Consider the following 16,733-nt stretch of genomic DNA (forward strand, 5'->3'; position numbering starts at 1 on the left):
AAAGTTTTTGTGCAAATTTTATTTTCTTTCAGATAAAAATGCAGATTCAACAACACCGAAACATTTGTAAGTTTGTATCTATTTCACCAAACTTTGTTCTTAAAAAAAAAAAAAAAAAAAAAAAAGTCTTTCAATTTGGCATATTCAAAATGAAATGTTTTGAATTTTTTTATTTGAAGTGTTTTTGGTTGTGTCAAAGTTTCATTTTATTAACAACCGATAAAAGGCTGGTTTAAACTTGTCAAAATCAAAACTGAATATTTCAATTTTATCAAAACAAAAATGTTTTGTTGTACCTGAAATTAATTATTTTGCTTTTTGGAATTGCCAGTGAACTGAAAAATCATTCACCAAGCTCTATGTATAATTCTGTTATATAACTATATTAAAGTACTGTGATATCAGATTTGACACTATTAAAGTCCAAAGTGTTATATTATATTACACTGGTGTACAATTTTTGAGAAGTCGTCTGCTTCAGAGATAAAATGTGCTATTTATTATGTATTTTGATGTGCTGAATTCAAATCAGACGATTAAAACAACTAATTGGCTACTGTTTCTAAGATATTTAGGTTTTTTACATTTTGTGTCTATGTATATTGTGTAGATAGTAGAGTTTTAATCATAAATTGTAAACCTAGGTCTTTTCATGTGTTTATGGTTGCTTTACATGATAATATTTCACCTGTCCTGTTTATGGAACACTTTAAAAATCAGCAAAAGGGTTATATAAATCAAATTTATTATGAAACAAAAGGCAAAAAACTATTCTGTACATAGTTTAGTCCTATTCAGTGTCTACTCGACGCTTCTTGGCTTATCTCTTGTATTCATTAAATGGAGCATCTCTTGTCACTGTCCAGCAATAGTCTGCAAGCATTGATGGGCTCCATTTGCCCTGATAGCGTTTCTCCATTGTTGCAATGTCCTGGTGAAATCGCTCGCCATGCTCGTCGCTCACTGCTCTGCAGTTTGGTGGATAAAAAAAAAAATCTAGATGAGAGTGCAAAAAATGTATCTTTAGTGACATGTTGCAACCAAGGCTTTTGTATGCCTTGAGGAGATTTTCCACCAACAACCTGTAGTTGTCTGCCTTGTTGTTTCTGAGAAAAATTTATTGCCACTAACTGGAAGGCTTTCCATGCCGTCTTTTCCTTGCCACGCAGTGCATGGTCAAATGCATCATCTCGAAGAAGTTCACGAATCTGAGGACCAACAAAAACACCTTCCTTTATCTTAGCTTCACTTAACCTTGGAAATTTTCCACGGAGGTACTTGAAAGCTGCTTGTGTTTTGTCAATGGCCTTGACAAAGTTCTTCATCAGACCCAGCTTGATGTGTAAGGGTGGTAACAAAAGCTTCCTTGATTCAACAAGTAGTGGATGCTGAACACTTTTCCTCCCAGGCTCCAATGACTGTCGGAGTGGCCAATCTTTCTTGATGTAGTGGAAATCTCTTGCACGACTATCCCATTTGCAGAGAAAACAGCAGTACTTTGTGTATGCAGTTTGCAGACCAAGCAAGAGAGCAACAACCTTCAAATCGCCACAAAGCTGCCACTGATGTTGGTCATAGTTTATGCACCTCAAAAGTTGTTTCATGTTGTCATAGGTTTCCTTCCTATGGACTGCATGACCAACTGGAATTGATGGCAAAACATTGCCATTATGCAGTAAAACAGCTTTAAGACTCGTCTTCGATGAATCAATGAACAGTCTCCACTCATCTGGATCGTGAATGATGTTGAGGGCTGCCATCACACCATCCATGTTATTGCAGGCTACAAGATCACCTTCCATGAAGAAGAATGGGACAAGATCCTTTGGATGGTCACGGAACATGGAAACCCTAACATCACCTGCCAGGAGATTCCAATGCTGTAGTCTGGAGCCCAACAGCTCTGCCTTACTCTTGGGTAGTTCCAAATCCTTGACAAGGTCATTCAGTTCACCTTGTGTTATGAGGTGTGGTTCAGAGGAGGAGGATGGGAGAAAACGTGGGTCCTGTGACATTGATGGTTCAGGACCAGAAGTTTCAGCCTCTTCCTCGTCTGACTCAAGTGAGAATGACTCTGGTGCATCAGGAACCGGCAGTCCTTCTCCGTGGGGTACTGGGTGTAGAGCTGATGGAATGTTTGGATAATGCACAGTCCACTTTTTCTTCTTTGACACACCTTTCCCAACTGGAGGCACCATGCAGAAGTAACAATCGCTGGTATGATCTGTTGGCTCTCTCCAAATCATTGGCACTGCAAAAGGCATAGATTTCCTTTTCCTGTTCAACCACTGGCAAAGATTTGTTGCACAAGTGTTGCAGCATATGTGTGGGGCCCACCTCTTGTCCTGATCTCCAATTTTGCAGCCAAAATAAAGGTGATAGGCTTTCTTAACCATAGTGGTTAGACTGCGCTTTTGTGATGCAAAAGTCACTTCACCACAAACATAGCAGAAGTTATCTGCACTGTTCACACAAGTACGAGGCATCTCTGCTCACTTTGGCTAAACAAAAATGTGTCCCTTTGCAAAATCAAACACTGACAAATAAGAGAGCACGTCACTGTATGATTTCTAGAGCTGATATAGGGCAATTTGTTCAGCAGAGTGATGTAAGCTTCGTTATGATTGCATCATCCATGACTTCTAGGAATAACATGATGCAATTCATATCATGTATGACGCAATACCAGCTTCAGATTGCATCATTCATTGTTTTGCCTAAAAATCAAGTACTGTCCAAACCCAGTCATAGATTTATTCATAGATCCAGTCAAAGATGTATTTTAGTCATTTCTGGTTTAAATTGAGATCCCTTCCCTTTATAACTCACTTATCCTCCGCCATTCCCAAGTCAAGGGTCGTATATACTGACCCAATAGCATATCTTGAAAACTAGAGCCAATCAACAATTTTAAGCATCATTTTCATTCTCAGTGACCCAGAATTAGTAAAGTTTGACTACATTTATTTCAGAAGCATTTTGGCTGTAGAGCAGTGTTATGATAACCCCAATAATCTCAATCTTGCTTCCACTCATTTCAATGCAAGTTCTCATTGACTTCACAGAAAGCTGGACCAGGCCTAATGTTAATTTGCTTATATAAGCCCTCCTGTTGACCCTGAACTTCCATGAAAGAGCTTTTAGAGCTAAAATGCAATGAAAGAAACACTCTTTGTTGAGGTAATTTAGTGACAATAAAAGCAGAAACAATTTTAAGTAAAAAGAAACTTGTCAATAATGAAATGAGCCTGAAGAAAAGAAACAGATAAAGTAAAATAGGGTTAAAAAAAATTCCAGAAGTGAACAAAATAGACCTATGATGAAGAAATAGGTAATTACTGGCAGTGACTCAGATGCTAATGATAGAGACTGGTAGACATCTAGGGCAGAAAGTAACTCTCAACTGCCTCTTAACGCATCAAGTTAACAGTAAAATCTGTTCCCTAGTGATTTTTTTTTTAACAAAGTGGAAAATAAAGGAGCAAGAGAGTTGCCTGTGAACTTTAGATTAAAATAAGACCACCTTAAATGGAGCAAAGTGGCACTTGGGCAGGATGTATAAACAGGGTCAAACTCAAAACAAGCTTTTTAAAACACACACACACACACACACACACACACACACACACAGAGAGAGAGAGAGAGAGAGAGCGCGCGTGCGTACTCGGAATATTGCACAAGGAGATAAAAGTCAAAACATTACTGGTTTCAGACTTCAGATGCATTCTTTGGATGTGGTTCCTTATTGTCTTGGAAGACTTGGGTGTGGAGGGAAAAATATATGTTCTAAAGTTCCTTGAATCATTCTGTGTTTTTCAGAGTGTATCTGATTTAAAAGATTTTTTTTTTTAAAGCAAAAACAATTGAAAAATCTACCTAGGTAGCCAGATGGTCAGGATCAGGGTAAAATAAAATTGTTTCTGCCTTGACTTGTTTGTTCATATTTGCTATCAAGAACAGCACCCTGTATGAAATGACCCCAGATAGTTCTGCCTGACAATCAGAAAGCTGAAACCGTCACTCTCCCACAAAACGTTTACCCGATGTCTTGTAGCTGATTACATAATGGGAGACCTTACAAGTGTTTGCAGATGGCTTGAGATAAACAGTTAGTTCAGCTGCTAGGTATCACAGGTTGATCTAAGCTGAACAAGTTTGCTTTCAAAAGCAACTACTTTGCCTTCATTTTGTTTTTTGCAAGAAGGACTAAGGACCCAGAGCAACTGGTTTACTTTCATCCATGTCTTCCCTGAGACACTGCAGGTCTACACTACCCACCTGAATCGGCGGATAGAAATAGATCTCTCGGTGATTGAATTATCGCGTCTCGTCGGGACACGACAATCGATCCCCAAATCGATGCTTGTACTCCACCAGCAGAGATAGGAGTAAACGCCGTCGACGGGGGAGCCGCAGAGGTCGATTTGCCGCCGTCCTCACAGTGTGGTAAGTCGGCTCCGATACGTCGAATTCAGCTATTCTATTCGTGTAGCTGAATTTGCATATCTTAAATCGACTCCCACCCGCCCCCCGTACTGAGGACGTAGCCTCAGGATTGTCAATTTGTCTAAGCAGAAATTGTGGCACATTCATTCCCCATGTCATAATGTGATGCTGTTTTTTCCTATTATGATTCTAAAGTCTCTTAGCAGCAGCATTGACCCTAAGATCTGGAGAGCAGCTATAGTCTCAGAGGCTGTCACTCGCAGTAGCTGTCAATATCAGCAGGCTGTAACTCATTATCACTCTGTAGATCGTTAATATGAACACCAAAGCTGCAAAGATAGTGCAATCTGCTTGACTCTTCTCCAGAGAGCTAAGAAATGGATAAAAAACCCAGTAGGATCTTACAAACAATATTCAATCTTTGCCAAACCTTGCATCACCTTAGTCATGGAGGCCCAGCCTTTTAGAAGGATTTAGGTGGTGTTCAGCTGAGTGCAGCAATGCCTAACCCATTGGCCACCCACTGCCTAGTGGAATTTTCAGTCCTAAATTAGGGAACTCCATGACCTTCAGCGCCCCATGGAATGCATGGGGAGTGTTAATTACCTAAGAAAGATTTTCAGAAACTGGCCAGCTGAATGAGGAGCCACCTAAGCAAACCAGGGGTGAGGTGCCAAGGAGAAGAGCTTAGGTGTTTAAACATCTGATCTGGCCAATCTGTTTGAGGAACCAGGGATAGAAAACTGCTATACCTAATGCAAGAGCACCTCATGAATGGAAAGCTTCCAAGGGCTTTTCATTTATGCCAATTTATAAAGCTCAAGGATAACATCATAATTACAGTCTTTGGAGCGCAATGAGATTTAGTTAAATATTGTAACAATTGTAATACAGGGATGTATTTTTGACATGCCATTTTCTTTTTTCATTATACACTTTGTTAGAAGAATGAGCTGCCAGAATTTCTTGCACTTGATAGAACACTTCATATAGGTGATAAATGGTAAAAAGCACTATATATTAATTTAATCAGTTAACCAATCAGTTCTACCTGTTTACAGTTTTTCTTTTCTATATGGTGATTGTGAACTCTCTATCCAATCAGGTTTCAGAAGTTATGGACATACTATTATGGTACTATATATGTTTTAACAGACTAGAGAAAAGATTTAGAATTTGGTCTTCTCATTTTCAAAAGACTGAAGGAAAAAAATACCGCTAACAAATCTTAGAGCCCATATTCTTTCTTCAGATTCATGGGCACATCCCAGCTTGCGAAGATCCGAATACAGACTGAAGATCCAAGACGAAGGACAAAAGAAAACTAATGACTGAAGATTATTTTAAAGAATAAAACAAGTAATAAAATCGTACATTCATGATTTTGCATTATAATGTAAATACTTTATAAAAGCAGAAAATATTTCAATCAGATGTAAATTTGATTCTAAAATGGGCATTAGAAAGGGCTGACCCTATGAATCTTTTTACTTAGTTTAAATGAAGATTTTTATGCAGTCATCTCATCAACAACACATGTGAAAGCAGCAAGTTGATATACTGAAAAGGATTCACATCTTCGCAATCAGAAGCTCTCTGTGAATTGTTCAACTCAAGTCACAAAAGTACTCCAAGAGTCTGGGTTCAATACTTAGCTCTGGCATATATTTCCTGCATTACCTTGGGCAAACCACCTAATATCTCTGTACTTCTATTTCCCATCTGTAAAACTGAGATACCTCCTTTATCTGTTTTGTATATGTAATTTATAGATTCTTATTTAGATTACAAGACCCTTGAATAGGGACCATGTGGGTTGTTGTGAGAGTGTACAATGAGTCCCTGATCTTTCTTGATGCCTCTAGACACTATTGTAATACAAATACTGGGGAGGTGGGGAAATCTCCCTGGTTTGATTAATATAGTCAGAGGGTGAAATTATGGCCCATTATCAATAGGAATTCTGTCATTGATTTCAATGGAGCAGGATTTGACCCTTTTGACCTTAAAATCCATAGAGATCACTGATCATCTAGCCTGACTTCCTGCATCACACAGGCCAAAGAATTGCACCAAGTGATTTCTTCATGAAAGTCATAATGTCTGTTTGAAAGAGATGTTCAATCTTAGTAAGAGCCTGAACTGCATCCAACCATGTTTAATGATAAAATGTGTTCATACCCCAAACTGACTTTGTACTAACTGGATAGGAACAAGATTTTTCAAGGTCACCTGGTAAGACACATGGTGGGAAGCCTACCCCCAAGTAATTGGAGGGGTGTCATGTGATCAAGAGTTTTAGCTTCCCTGAAAAATCTATTTCAGTGAGATTATTTCCATCTCTTTCCTTGAGAAATTGAGGCTCCACTTTAGCTGAGATCGCTGATACACCTGGAAAAAAAAATCCAGAAAAAATAGTTTTTTTTTAATTATAGGCAACAGTTCTAAAAATACCTAAATCAATCCATTTCTGTGGGCTGCTTTGCCTCCAGTTCCTTACCTGACCTCCTCCCTCTTCCTAACATATTCTTCAAATTAAAAATGATTAGAGGGCTGGGCTTATGAGACTGGTAATGGAAGCCTTCATCACCATCTAATAGTTCCTTGATGACTGAGAGCAAGTGAAATATGATTTGGTGGTCTCAGTCCAGTCCCTGCGTGTTAGTTGTAATGGTTGTCCATTAATTGATCCTGTAAGCCACCACCATAATTGACAGTAATTGGCCTTTATTGCCAGCAAAATGCTAATTTACATGCAGATTGAGCTATCCTCTCATTTTATGGAATTATTTCTTTCAAGTCAGGAATGAGGCCAGTTTCAGGCATCATGGAGAAACTTATAATGCAGTGCCCTCTGCTGTACCTGTTAAGTGGTTAAATAGAGGACTGTAGTCTGCAGAGCAACAAATCCAGCACTTTCACAAGCATTAAATTTATTTTTGAAACACTTAAACTAAGTTATTTTCAAATTGTATGCTTTAAAAAGAATTCAATGCTGGCCTGAGACCTTGCAAACCAAGGTTTAGCTCAAAACACATTTTATAGTTGAGCTGTTATAAACCCTTGATATTAAGGATTTATAATGCAAATGCTGACACAACCTTAACTCTGGCCATCTGAGTGGCACCACTATAATTAGATGACAATTTAATTATTTCAGCTGCAGCGGAATTTAACAAGTAGTACAAGAAAACAAAAACTGCAGCATTTATATAAGCTATGGGTGAGACAAACTAGTAGCAAACCAAGGTGCATGCACGTATAAAACCTGACAGAAATTGTGTTAGGAGGGGGGAAAAAAATCTATTCAAGAATCATTGACTCAGGAAGAACTTACGAAATCAATATATGGCACCCAGCTTTGCTTTTGGTGTGGAATAGAATAAAACAGTCATAATGCAGTTAGCTAGTTCTTTTATTCTTCTTCATATGAGAAGGATTTGAGGCCATTCTGAGCAACACAAGATGTGTTAAACTAGAGACCAGTGACTGACTCATCATTAGATAAAAATAGATTTAAACTGAGAAACAAAAGCTGAGAAAAATGGGTTTGGTAGTGGGTAGCAGAAGAAAGAAAAATCAAGCCACATGAGAAAAGTTAAAGAAAGTCATGACAGAAGGAGCTGTTTCAGAACATGCCTCTCCCTTCAATTTATTCTACACCCAATGTTAAATAGAATATTATATACAATGCTACTAATTATGTATAATATTGTTCATCAGCACTTGAATTGGAGGGAAGATATTTATTATGAAATAATTAGAAGCCCAAACCTTATATTGTTTCCTGGATCATCTCTATGCAATAATATATATGCAAAACTACCACTGGCCACCCTGGTGGGGATGAAGTTAAAGCTGCCTTAAAAACCATCAATGGGACTATAGGCATGACAGATTAAATTGCTGATAAACAATAAATTGAAAGGGTAAAAACTTAATTTGCCACTTACAGCAATATATCACCCATTAGGTTATGATCACTTCAAGGCTAACAGGTACATAATTGGAGAGAGCAGTCAGTCAGCATGGATTCACCCGTAGCAGAATGAAGAGCAAGCCAGAGGGGGGAAAAACGTTTGTGTGGAGTACTACATAAACTGTTAGAAAAGCCAGCAGTACACATTTTACAGTTCAACCTGCTCCTCAAATCAGAAAGGAAAAAAGAAAAAAGAGGAACAAATATACTATGGCACAACATGAGCACTCAAGTGTTATTTTCAGCGCACAATTTCCCATCCCTCCTTCCATTTCTCTTTGAACCTCTCTGACACCCAGGCTCAAACCTAACACCTCTTGCATCTATGCTGCAATTGCACTAATCCAGGACTCTGAACCAGTATCCCAGGACCTTGCAGGGCAGAGGGTCCAAGCGCAAGTCAAGTCAGAACCCAGAGTCTGAGCCCTATGGTTTTGCACTGCAGGCACAGCTCTGCTTGACTCAGGTCCCAGGAGTCAGCCAGAAGTACCCCACAATTCCATAGGACAACTTCCTTAATCCTCTCTATTCCAACAATCTGCAATCCACTCTACTGAAAATGGAAGCTGCCCTCCCCAGCCCCGTTTGGCGAATGGACGCAGCTCAGGTCAGCATTAACCATTCTCTTCCAATCACCAATCTGCAAGTACGCTATCAGAGAGCCTCACATAGGTTTGCCACGTAGAGTAAACTGATCAAGCCTTTTTGCTAAGTGAGCTGCTTCATGGTCATGGAAGTGCAGCCAGATTTTGAGGACTCTCTGGTGCTAGGCCAGTAAAACTGTGGACTTCAGCAAAAGCACCTGGAACAACAACATGTACCAGCAAATAGCTAAAAAGCTTGCTGCTTTGCAAATTTTCCAAACAGGTGATCAGTGCAGGGAGCGTATTAAGTGCTTGGCTGAAGGGCGAGTACTGGAAGACCAGGGACAAGAACTGCACCTCACACAACTTGCCAATGAAATGCCCATTATATGAGGACTTTGACCAGATTCTGGGAACTGCACCCAGGATGGAGCCAACCGTGCTTCATGACAACCTGATCAGCAGTGATGGTGCCCTACTAGGCCCTGAATGCACCATGGGGACTGATGGGAGCCAGCAGCAGGCTCACAGTAAGGAGCAGAAAGTGACTCTTAATGAAACCAGTCTCAGAAGAGGCTGTGGATCAGGATCAACAGCAAATACTTGGTCCCTATTTGGAAGAGCTATTTGATTCCCCTCCCACCCCCGCAAGGAACAGCCCACTGATGAGCCTGCAGAGAATCCAGTGGAGACAGAAGCTGCCCTGGAGCCCAGTAAGTGTATAGCTCAAATTTAGAGTTTATTATTACAGTAATGGGAGGGATTTCTGCTGTAAGAAACAATGCAAAAAATGATAAACCCTGGCTACCAGCATTTGGCCACTAATGGCGGATTGTATCACACAGCCTAGGTGTTCCCCACCACAAAGAGTTCAAAATGGTAACTTAGAATTCAAAACATTCATAAACAACTCTAAAGGTTATTTTAACAGTTAAATCATAGGTGTTTGCTAAAGTCATCTTGTTTTCCTTTTCAGTTATAAGAAATTTGTCACTTTGTAATCACTCTTTCTGGGTCTATGGAGCTACTTCTACTTCCAAATCTAGTGCATTTCAGTTAGGGGTTATCCATGCAGTCTGTAGGTCACAAAATCATTTATCAAAGGATAAATGTGTGTCAGTTTTTCCCCAGAACTGTGCTGGGTGGAGTAAAGCTGCAGAGTTAAGCCATGTGTGAGCTAACTCAGCATCATGTTAATTCTCTCACAGCTGCTGATTGCTGCAAAGTTCTCCTGAAGAAGGAACTCCAGATAGTTAGTTCCCCTGTGGGGAAGGGTGTATTTAGAACCAGGCTCCTGCTGCCTCCCCACTACCACAGCATGACCACCCTGCAATGTACCTTCAGCCCAGCAGTAGCTTGGACATCTCCATGTTGAGGTGGCCCAAGCATTCAGGACTCATGAGCAGCTGGGCAGGGCAACTACACCCCGTGCAAGCTTCCTTCTTCAACCCTTCTTCAGTGGAAACCTCTACCTACCTCCCCTGCTGTCAACTGAGGGGAAAAGAACATGGGGGCAGGAGACATGCAGTGGTAGGAGGATTGTGTTGGGTATTAACTATTTCCTGCATGTGGTTTTATAATGGCAGCTAGCCTTCCCAAGTCTGAGTGTTTTAGTCTTTTAAGACATGTTTACAAATAAATTCCATCTCTATACCCACTCTGCCCCCTTCTCCCCCACAACCAAATTCAATATACATCATGTCATTCAGACTTACATTGCATAGTAATCAAGCCCACACCCCTACCAAGAGCTGCTCCCCTCCCCATATGAGCCACTTTTCCCCCCACAAGCACATTCACACAGGTACTATTCCCCCTCTTCCATTGGGCTATGCAGTTCCAAAATGGGGGAGCTCAAAGCATCCCTAACTTCTGCTGCCTGACTTCTGCACACCCCGCACGTTCTAGCTGAGGGAGCATAGGTCCTGTTCAGGGGGAAATGACTCACCTCTGGCTTCAGAAAGGTTGTGAAGAGCACAGCAAGCCCCATTAACAGGGGCAGCATTGATGACACTGGCATCCAAATGGGTTTGTAGACACCTCCAATGTGATGTTAATCTTCCAAAAGCACATTCAATAGCCATTCTACAGCTGTTGAGAGTATAATCAAACAAACAAACCTTTTATTTTTTAAATGTTCGCTATGGCCTCTGAAATCAGGGTAGGGTTTCATCAGCCAAGGCAAAAGTGGGTTATTGAGGGTCCCCCAGAATAACGGTGAGGACGTAACACCATTTATGTCAATGTAATCTGGTGGCAATAGTGCCCCAACCTGTCCATGAAGGTTGGCTCCAGAGAGGCAAAAAACTCTAGCATTGTGAACATTTCCTGTACAGCCCATACTGACGTTCATAAACAGTGCCTCTGTGGTCCGCGAGTGCCTGCATAAAAATGGAGTAGTAACCTTTGTGGTTTATGTACTCATGTGCTCCTTGAGGAAAAATGAGTCCCATCAATAGCCCTGGAACAATTAGGAAACACCATTTTCTCAAAGCTAGTAATTACTCAGGAATATCTTTAATGCCCACCACCTTGGGATAAACTATATCATGATTACCGATTGTCAACTTTCCCATCTCAAAGTTATTAGCCACAGACTTGTGGCAGTCTGGGGTAGCCAGCTCCCAGACAGTTATAGCAATCTGCTTCTGGACTGGCAAACATGAACTGAGAGGAGTGTCTTTTCACTGGAGGGTGGGAGCAAGCTACTCACAAAGTTCCAGAAATTTGGCTTTCTTCATGCAGAAGTTCTGGACCCACCGTTGGTCATCCCAGGTGTCCATGATGATGTGGTCCCACCTGTCTGTGCTTGTGGCCCTGTGCCAGAAGTTGGAGTATACATAAGGGGCATCAGCAGCTATGCTAATTATTCTGAGAAACATCTCCCAGTGAGAGTCTGCAATACCAGAGTACTTTTTCTCCTCCTCTAGTTCCTCCTCCTCCCACTGCTCCATCATGAAATCCATCAGGTAACTTTGGTGGGACAGAAAAACCACCAAAAATGTCCACCAGATCCTTGCAAATGCTCTGCCAGTTTCCTGACACAGGAGTCAAAACGAAAGCAAGAGAAGTTTGTCAAAAGGCACCTCCTCCATGTTGCTGGCTCCAGTCGCTGGGAGGGCACACAGACCAAAGTGACTGCTCAGCAGACTGTTTTGGTGGGCTGCTCAAATTTCCTGTAACATGCAGGGTGGGCAGTAAAGTTTTTCCAGAATGCACCATGGTCCTACAGCTAGAGTGGCCATCATTCGGGAGGGGCCATTAGGGATTCTGGGATATGGTTACTTTGTCTCAGGTCTGTGCACTGCAGTGTGGACATTAGAGCTCTAGGTTTGAGCACGCATTAGAAAAGTCTTAACGTAGGGTTAAGATACAATGTAGACTCAAGCTCAACGTTCCCTAACACAAGCCAGCTGCTTCCCTGGGTTTACATTGTAGTGTAGACATATCCACAGCCATCAGTGCTGCCTGAGGTTCATCTAACACACAACAAAACAAAACCCCTTTCAGGGTGGCATTATCTTGCAATGGTTTACATATGCAAGTTCTGTTTTAAGAGTTTCATTAGTCCTCTGTTTAAAAAGGTGTGTTTCCTTTTTCTCTCAAACTGATTTTCCAAGGATTCTCTTAGAATGAATCAGACAAACAACAACAAAACGTAAGCACAATCTAACAGCTAAAAACAGAGGACTGAGCTCTAGGACTCTTGGGTTTGATTCCTGGCTCTACATTTAACTTGCTGTATTATTTTATGTAAGTCCCTCTGTTTCAGTTTACCTATCTACAATGAGAACAGTACTACTTACTTATCTCAAAGGCATGTCATAAAGCTTGTCAAATGCTTTGAGATTTCTCAGATAAAAAGATGCTATATAGATGTAAAATATAACAGCAGGCTTTGAGTGACTTGATCTCAAGTTAAGAAGCCAGAGAAAAGTATTTCATCTACAGAAATTAATGCCTCGGTGTATAATTTGCACTCATAGTATATTATATTCTGAAATTTCTAATGATCCTTTTCCTCAGTGCAAACTTACCTTCTTGCCTTTAGCTTGATCTTACTGTTGTGCATCCAAATCTCCTAGGGACTCTGATGGGAATTTTGAGTGGACTTTGGACCAGGGTGGGGTTAATAGTGCAAAATGTAGCAATAATTATCTAGTCAATATTTTGTCAAAACCCAGAAGCTACTCACATAGGTTTCATAATAAAAAATGACATTTCCTTATCCATCTTGTAAGTCCACCAATTTTGTCCATAGTATAAACTGCACAAATTCATAAAACAAATATACCCGAGGGGATAGATTTTCAGAGGTACAACTGGCAATTAACTCACCTAAGTGCTGTTTGTACCTTTTAAACAGTGGGAGAATTTCAATTTAATAGGCGTAGTCAAAGATTTGCTTTGCATACATTTCCTTTCACAGATATGATCATTTAGTCCCTTGTTTAAACATTTTTCAACTCAAACTCTACGATGACTGTCTACTTAAATGCAGTTTTAATTATTAATACCAATTTACAATAGTTTATTATTTCTTACTGATAGAAATGAAAAAAATACTTAATTTCATTTGATAAAAAGTGTAACTAGGATATTAAATTTCTTACAATAATTTGATAGGCTTGACTGACATGGTTTTCTTAATAGCCTTCCTAATTATCCGTTCTTGATGTAAATGAAGATGAATCCCACTGTTTTTTACCCTGGTTATTGGTAATATTGAGAATATGAATTTTTCATTCCTCTATGATTGCTACTGGTACTTTGCAGATCTTACTAATTAAAATGCACATATCTTAATCTCTTAGGCTAGCATCTTTGTCAAAGTTATCACTTGTCAGACTTAAGCCTCAGTTTTAAGTATATATGTTCTTGCATTTTAAAGAAGAAAATACCATGAAGAATTAAAAAGTCGTATGATTGAGTTGGTAAAAAAAAAAAAAAAAATCATGAAATGATATGGATAAACATTTTCTGAACAGCTCTACTTGATCTTAGAGTTATTCCATCCCTGTACTTAGGGACCAAATATTTAAGCCCCCTTTCAGTTCTTCATATTCTAGAACCCCCTACTTCCTGTGGCTCCTAGGAAGTGAAGACTAGCCATAATGTAGTATACTGTGGTCACACCCAAAATATATCTCCACACAAGAGGCCTTTCACTGGCTTGACAGTATTTAGGGAGGCTGTACATGAGGGGTGCCAAAATAGTGTACAAAGGACTTCTGCATAATGAAAGTAAGACCCACTGTCCACAAAAGGATTTTTAAGCTAAAGTTTCCCAACCACTGCTTTGCCCTCATGCAATTCAGTCAGTGCCACCCACCTACCTCAATGGGTAGAAAACTCAATGTGGTTCACAGCAATTGGGACCACCCCAATTGAACTCATGCTGAGGGGTCCCCCTCCCCTTCGAGTCTCTAGCAACTCATTGGCAAGCTTGAGGAGGAAGGTAGCTGATTTTTCCCTTACCCTCCGCCTTCATTAACTTCAATCCTGCCAAGACTACATGGAGGCTTCCCCCCCTCCATTACAGCAGCAGCAAGATTTGGCTTTGGTTGGATTCTTTTCAGGTTCCCAGATCCAGGATATCAGGACAAAGAAGTTGAGGTGCACTCTGGCCCTAGGAGAAGCAATGCCAAGAGAGTACACAGGAGCTCTGGGACTCCCCCCCCCCCCCCCGCCATGTGTGTGGGGTGCATTCCAGTGAAGGAGTCTCTGGCTTACTGAAGTCTCAGCCAAGCTAACTTTGGTAAACATCCTTTCAGGATTGAGGCAGCAACATTGGCAGCAGCAGAGGGTTTTGACTCTTGAAAGGTTTACGTGGTAAGGCACTGGCAATCTAATTGTTACAGGACTTATGTCTGTCCCAAGGGAAAGATTACTGGAAATTAAAATAAGTGTAACTAGTCCAGTCTGTTTCTGACTCCAGGGGATGTCCAAAGCATACACAATGTTTGGATTAGCAGGTGCGCCATAGTGCAAGAAAGTGGCCAGTCTGCAGATGGATCACAACTGAGCTTCAGTGTATGTGTTCAGTGGCTTGGCAGAAGAGGCATGCTGTGGGATCAGCTCTGCGGCTCCTGCACTCATTGATGAGCAGCTCACTAAAGTCCTGGTTATTCATCCTGGGAAGAATGATCTTGAGACCTGCCTGGGAGTCAAGTTGAGATACGAAACTCAGGGGTATGTTGGACTTATTAAGCAACCGTGGCCAGAAATGTTCACAATCCATGTTTGTTTGGGAGTTGCAAAGTCAGCCTGTGTGGATAAGACTCAGAAGGTGGTGACCTGTGAGGTTACTAAAATATTCTTGGAGACTGTGATTTTGTGGTCTAGCATAGGAACATCTGTTATAACCAGTCTTAGTTTTCCAGGGTCGATTGAATAGGTTTGTCGGATGCAGGGGATGACCTCTGGCTCAGAAATGTGAGAGAATGGATTGGGCAGGAGATCTGATAGCAGGTATTGGTGTGGTGGTGGGGGAAAATGTAACCTAGCTAGTCACTGGTGCCCCCTCAGTGGCCTGTTTCCAGTGTGGTTAAAAGGAACACTTCCCAGAAGTGAGAGACCTGGGATTGTACTGATAGGCCTTGTGCATATGGAATAGGAGACGACCTTGTGGCATTTGTTGGCCAAGGTCCTCTGTCCCTTCATGGAAGTGGGGGAGGGTATAGGACTCAGAAAAGCAAGCTGAATCCTTGTCTCTCTCACCAACAGAAGTTGGTCCAATAAAAGATATTCCCTCACCCACCTTGTCTCTCCATCATAATTATGCTTTTTCAAAGTCCCTAAAAGCAGATTTACATAATAGACCATAATGGCTCTAAAGCATTAATTTACATCTACCCCAAAACAACATGCTTTTCATGATATACATTTACCAAACTGGCTCAATATGCATTGGTAAGTCTGCCACGGCAAGTCTGCCACGGCCATTATGATGTTATCAGATAAATGGAGTGAGTTTGTGTTTCAGTTGCTAATTTTTGCACCTTTGAAAAGACAGCAGAGTCGTTATTTCCTACGTAGCATCTACCCACAACAACCCAGCTGAGTAGTTAGTACCCACACAAATTAGCATGGAGGGAGTAATGAAGGAGGGAGTCTGTGCACATATATCAAGTTCACTAACAGGCTCATTGCTCACATCCTGTCTTGACTTTTTAAGTGATGTCTGATTCCTAGTTTTATAATCACACATTTCAGTTGGTAAGACAGAATGAGATCTCCATGATGTCCAGTTGGAAAGCAAACAGTAATAAAACAAACCCCTCAACAACATTGTAACTAGATATTATTCTCATAGTGCAAAGCACCATAAAAATCACATCACAATAAAGAATAAACACAACACATGGGAGTCACTGGCCAGCAATCTTCCTCCACATTTCAAGCACACCATACTGTTATCCGCTCAATTTAGGGCACCCCTCCTACACCCTACCGAGGGCTCACGGCTTGACCTGGTCAATTTAGGGCGCACTGCCTATACCTTACTGAGGGCTCAAGGCATGACCCAATCAATTTAGGCACCCCCACCCTTTCCTTTCCAAGGACTCAGGGTGTAAGGCACCTATCTTACCCACAGGGCTCAGGAAGAAACCTAATCAATTTAAGTACCTGCCCTTTTCTTCTGGGCTCAGGGTTCTATGGGTCTGCGGAACCTTTTCCCAGTGAAAGAGCCTTACACAGTTGGGCTTTAAACATCTATTTAT

The 16,733-nt window shown here is 40.9% G+C and overlaps 1 protein-coding gene across 5 annotated transcripts in view; it reads right to left on the bottom strand.

Annotated features, from left to right (window-relative positions):
* Nucleotides 1-251: 251 nt before the first annotated feature.
* Nucleotides 252-16,733, bottom strand: part of LOC101943306 (uncharacterized) — a 146,538-nt gene continuing 130,056 nt past the window's right edge. For 4 of the 5 annotated variants that reach the window (XM_065596489.1, XM_065596490.1, XM_065596491.1 and 1 more), the window contains one exon: nucleotides 252-6,837. In XM_065596489.1, the coding sequence (XP_065452561.1) occupies nucleotides 837-2,486 (1,650 nt within the window). In that variant the 5' untranslated portion in view covers nucleotides 2,487-6,837 and the 3' untranslated portion in view covers nucleotides 252-836. Of the gene's footprint in view, nucleotides 6,838-10,957; nucleotides 13,853-16,733 lie in introns of those variants that run through there. The other variant, XM_065596492.1, reaches the window with a different exon arrangement.

The sequence above is a fragment of the Chrysemys picta genome, chromosome 5 (genome assembly GCF_011386835.1).
Source record: "Chrysemys picta bellii isolate R12L10 chromosome 5, ASM1138683v2, whole genome shotgun sequence".
Lineage (NCBI taxonomy): Eukaryota > Metazoa > Chordata > Testudines > Emydidae > Chrysemys > Chrysemys picta.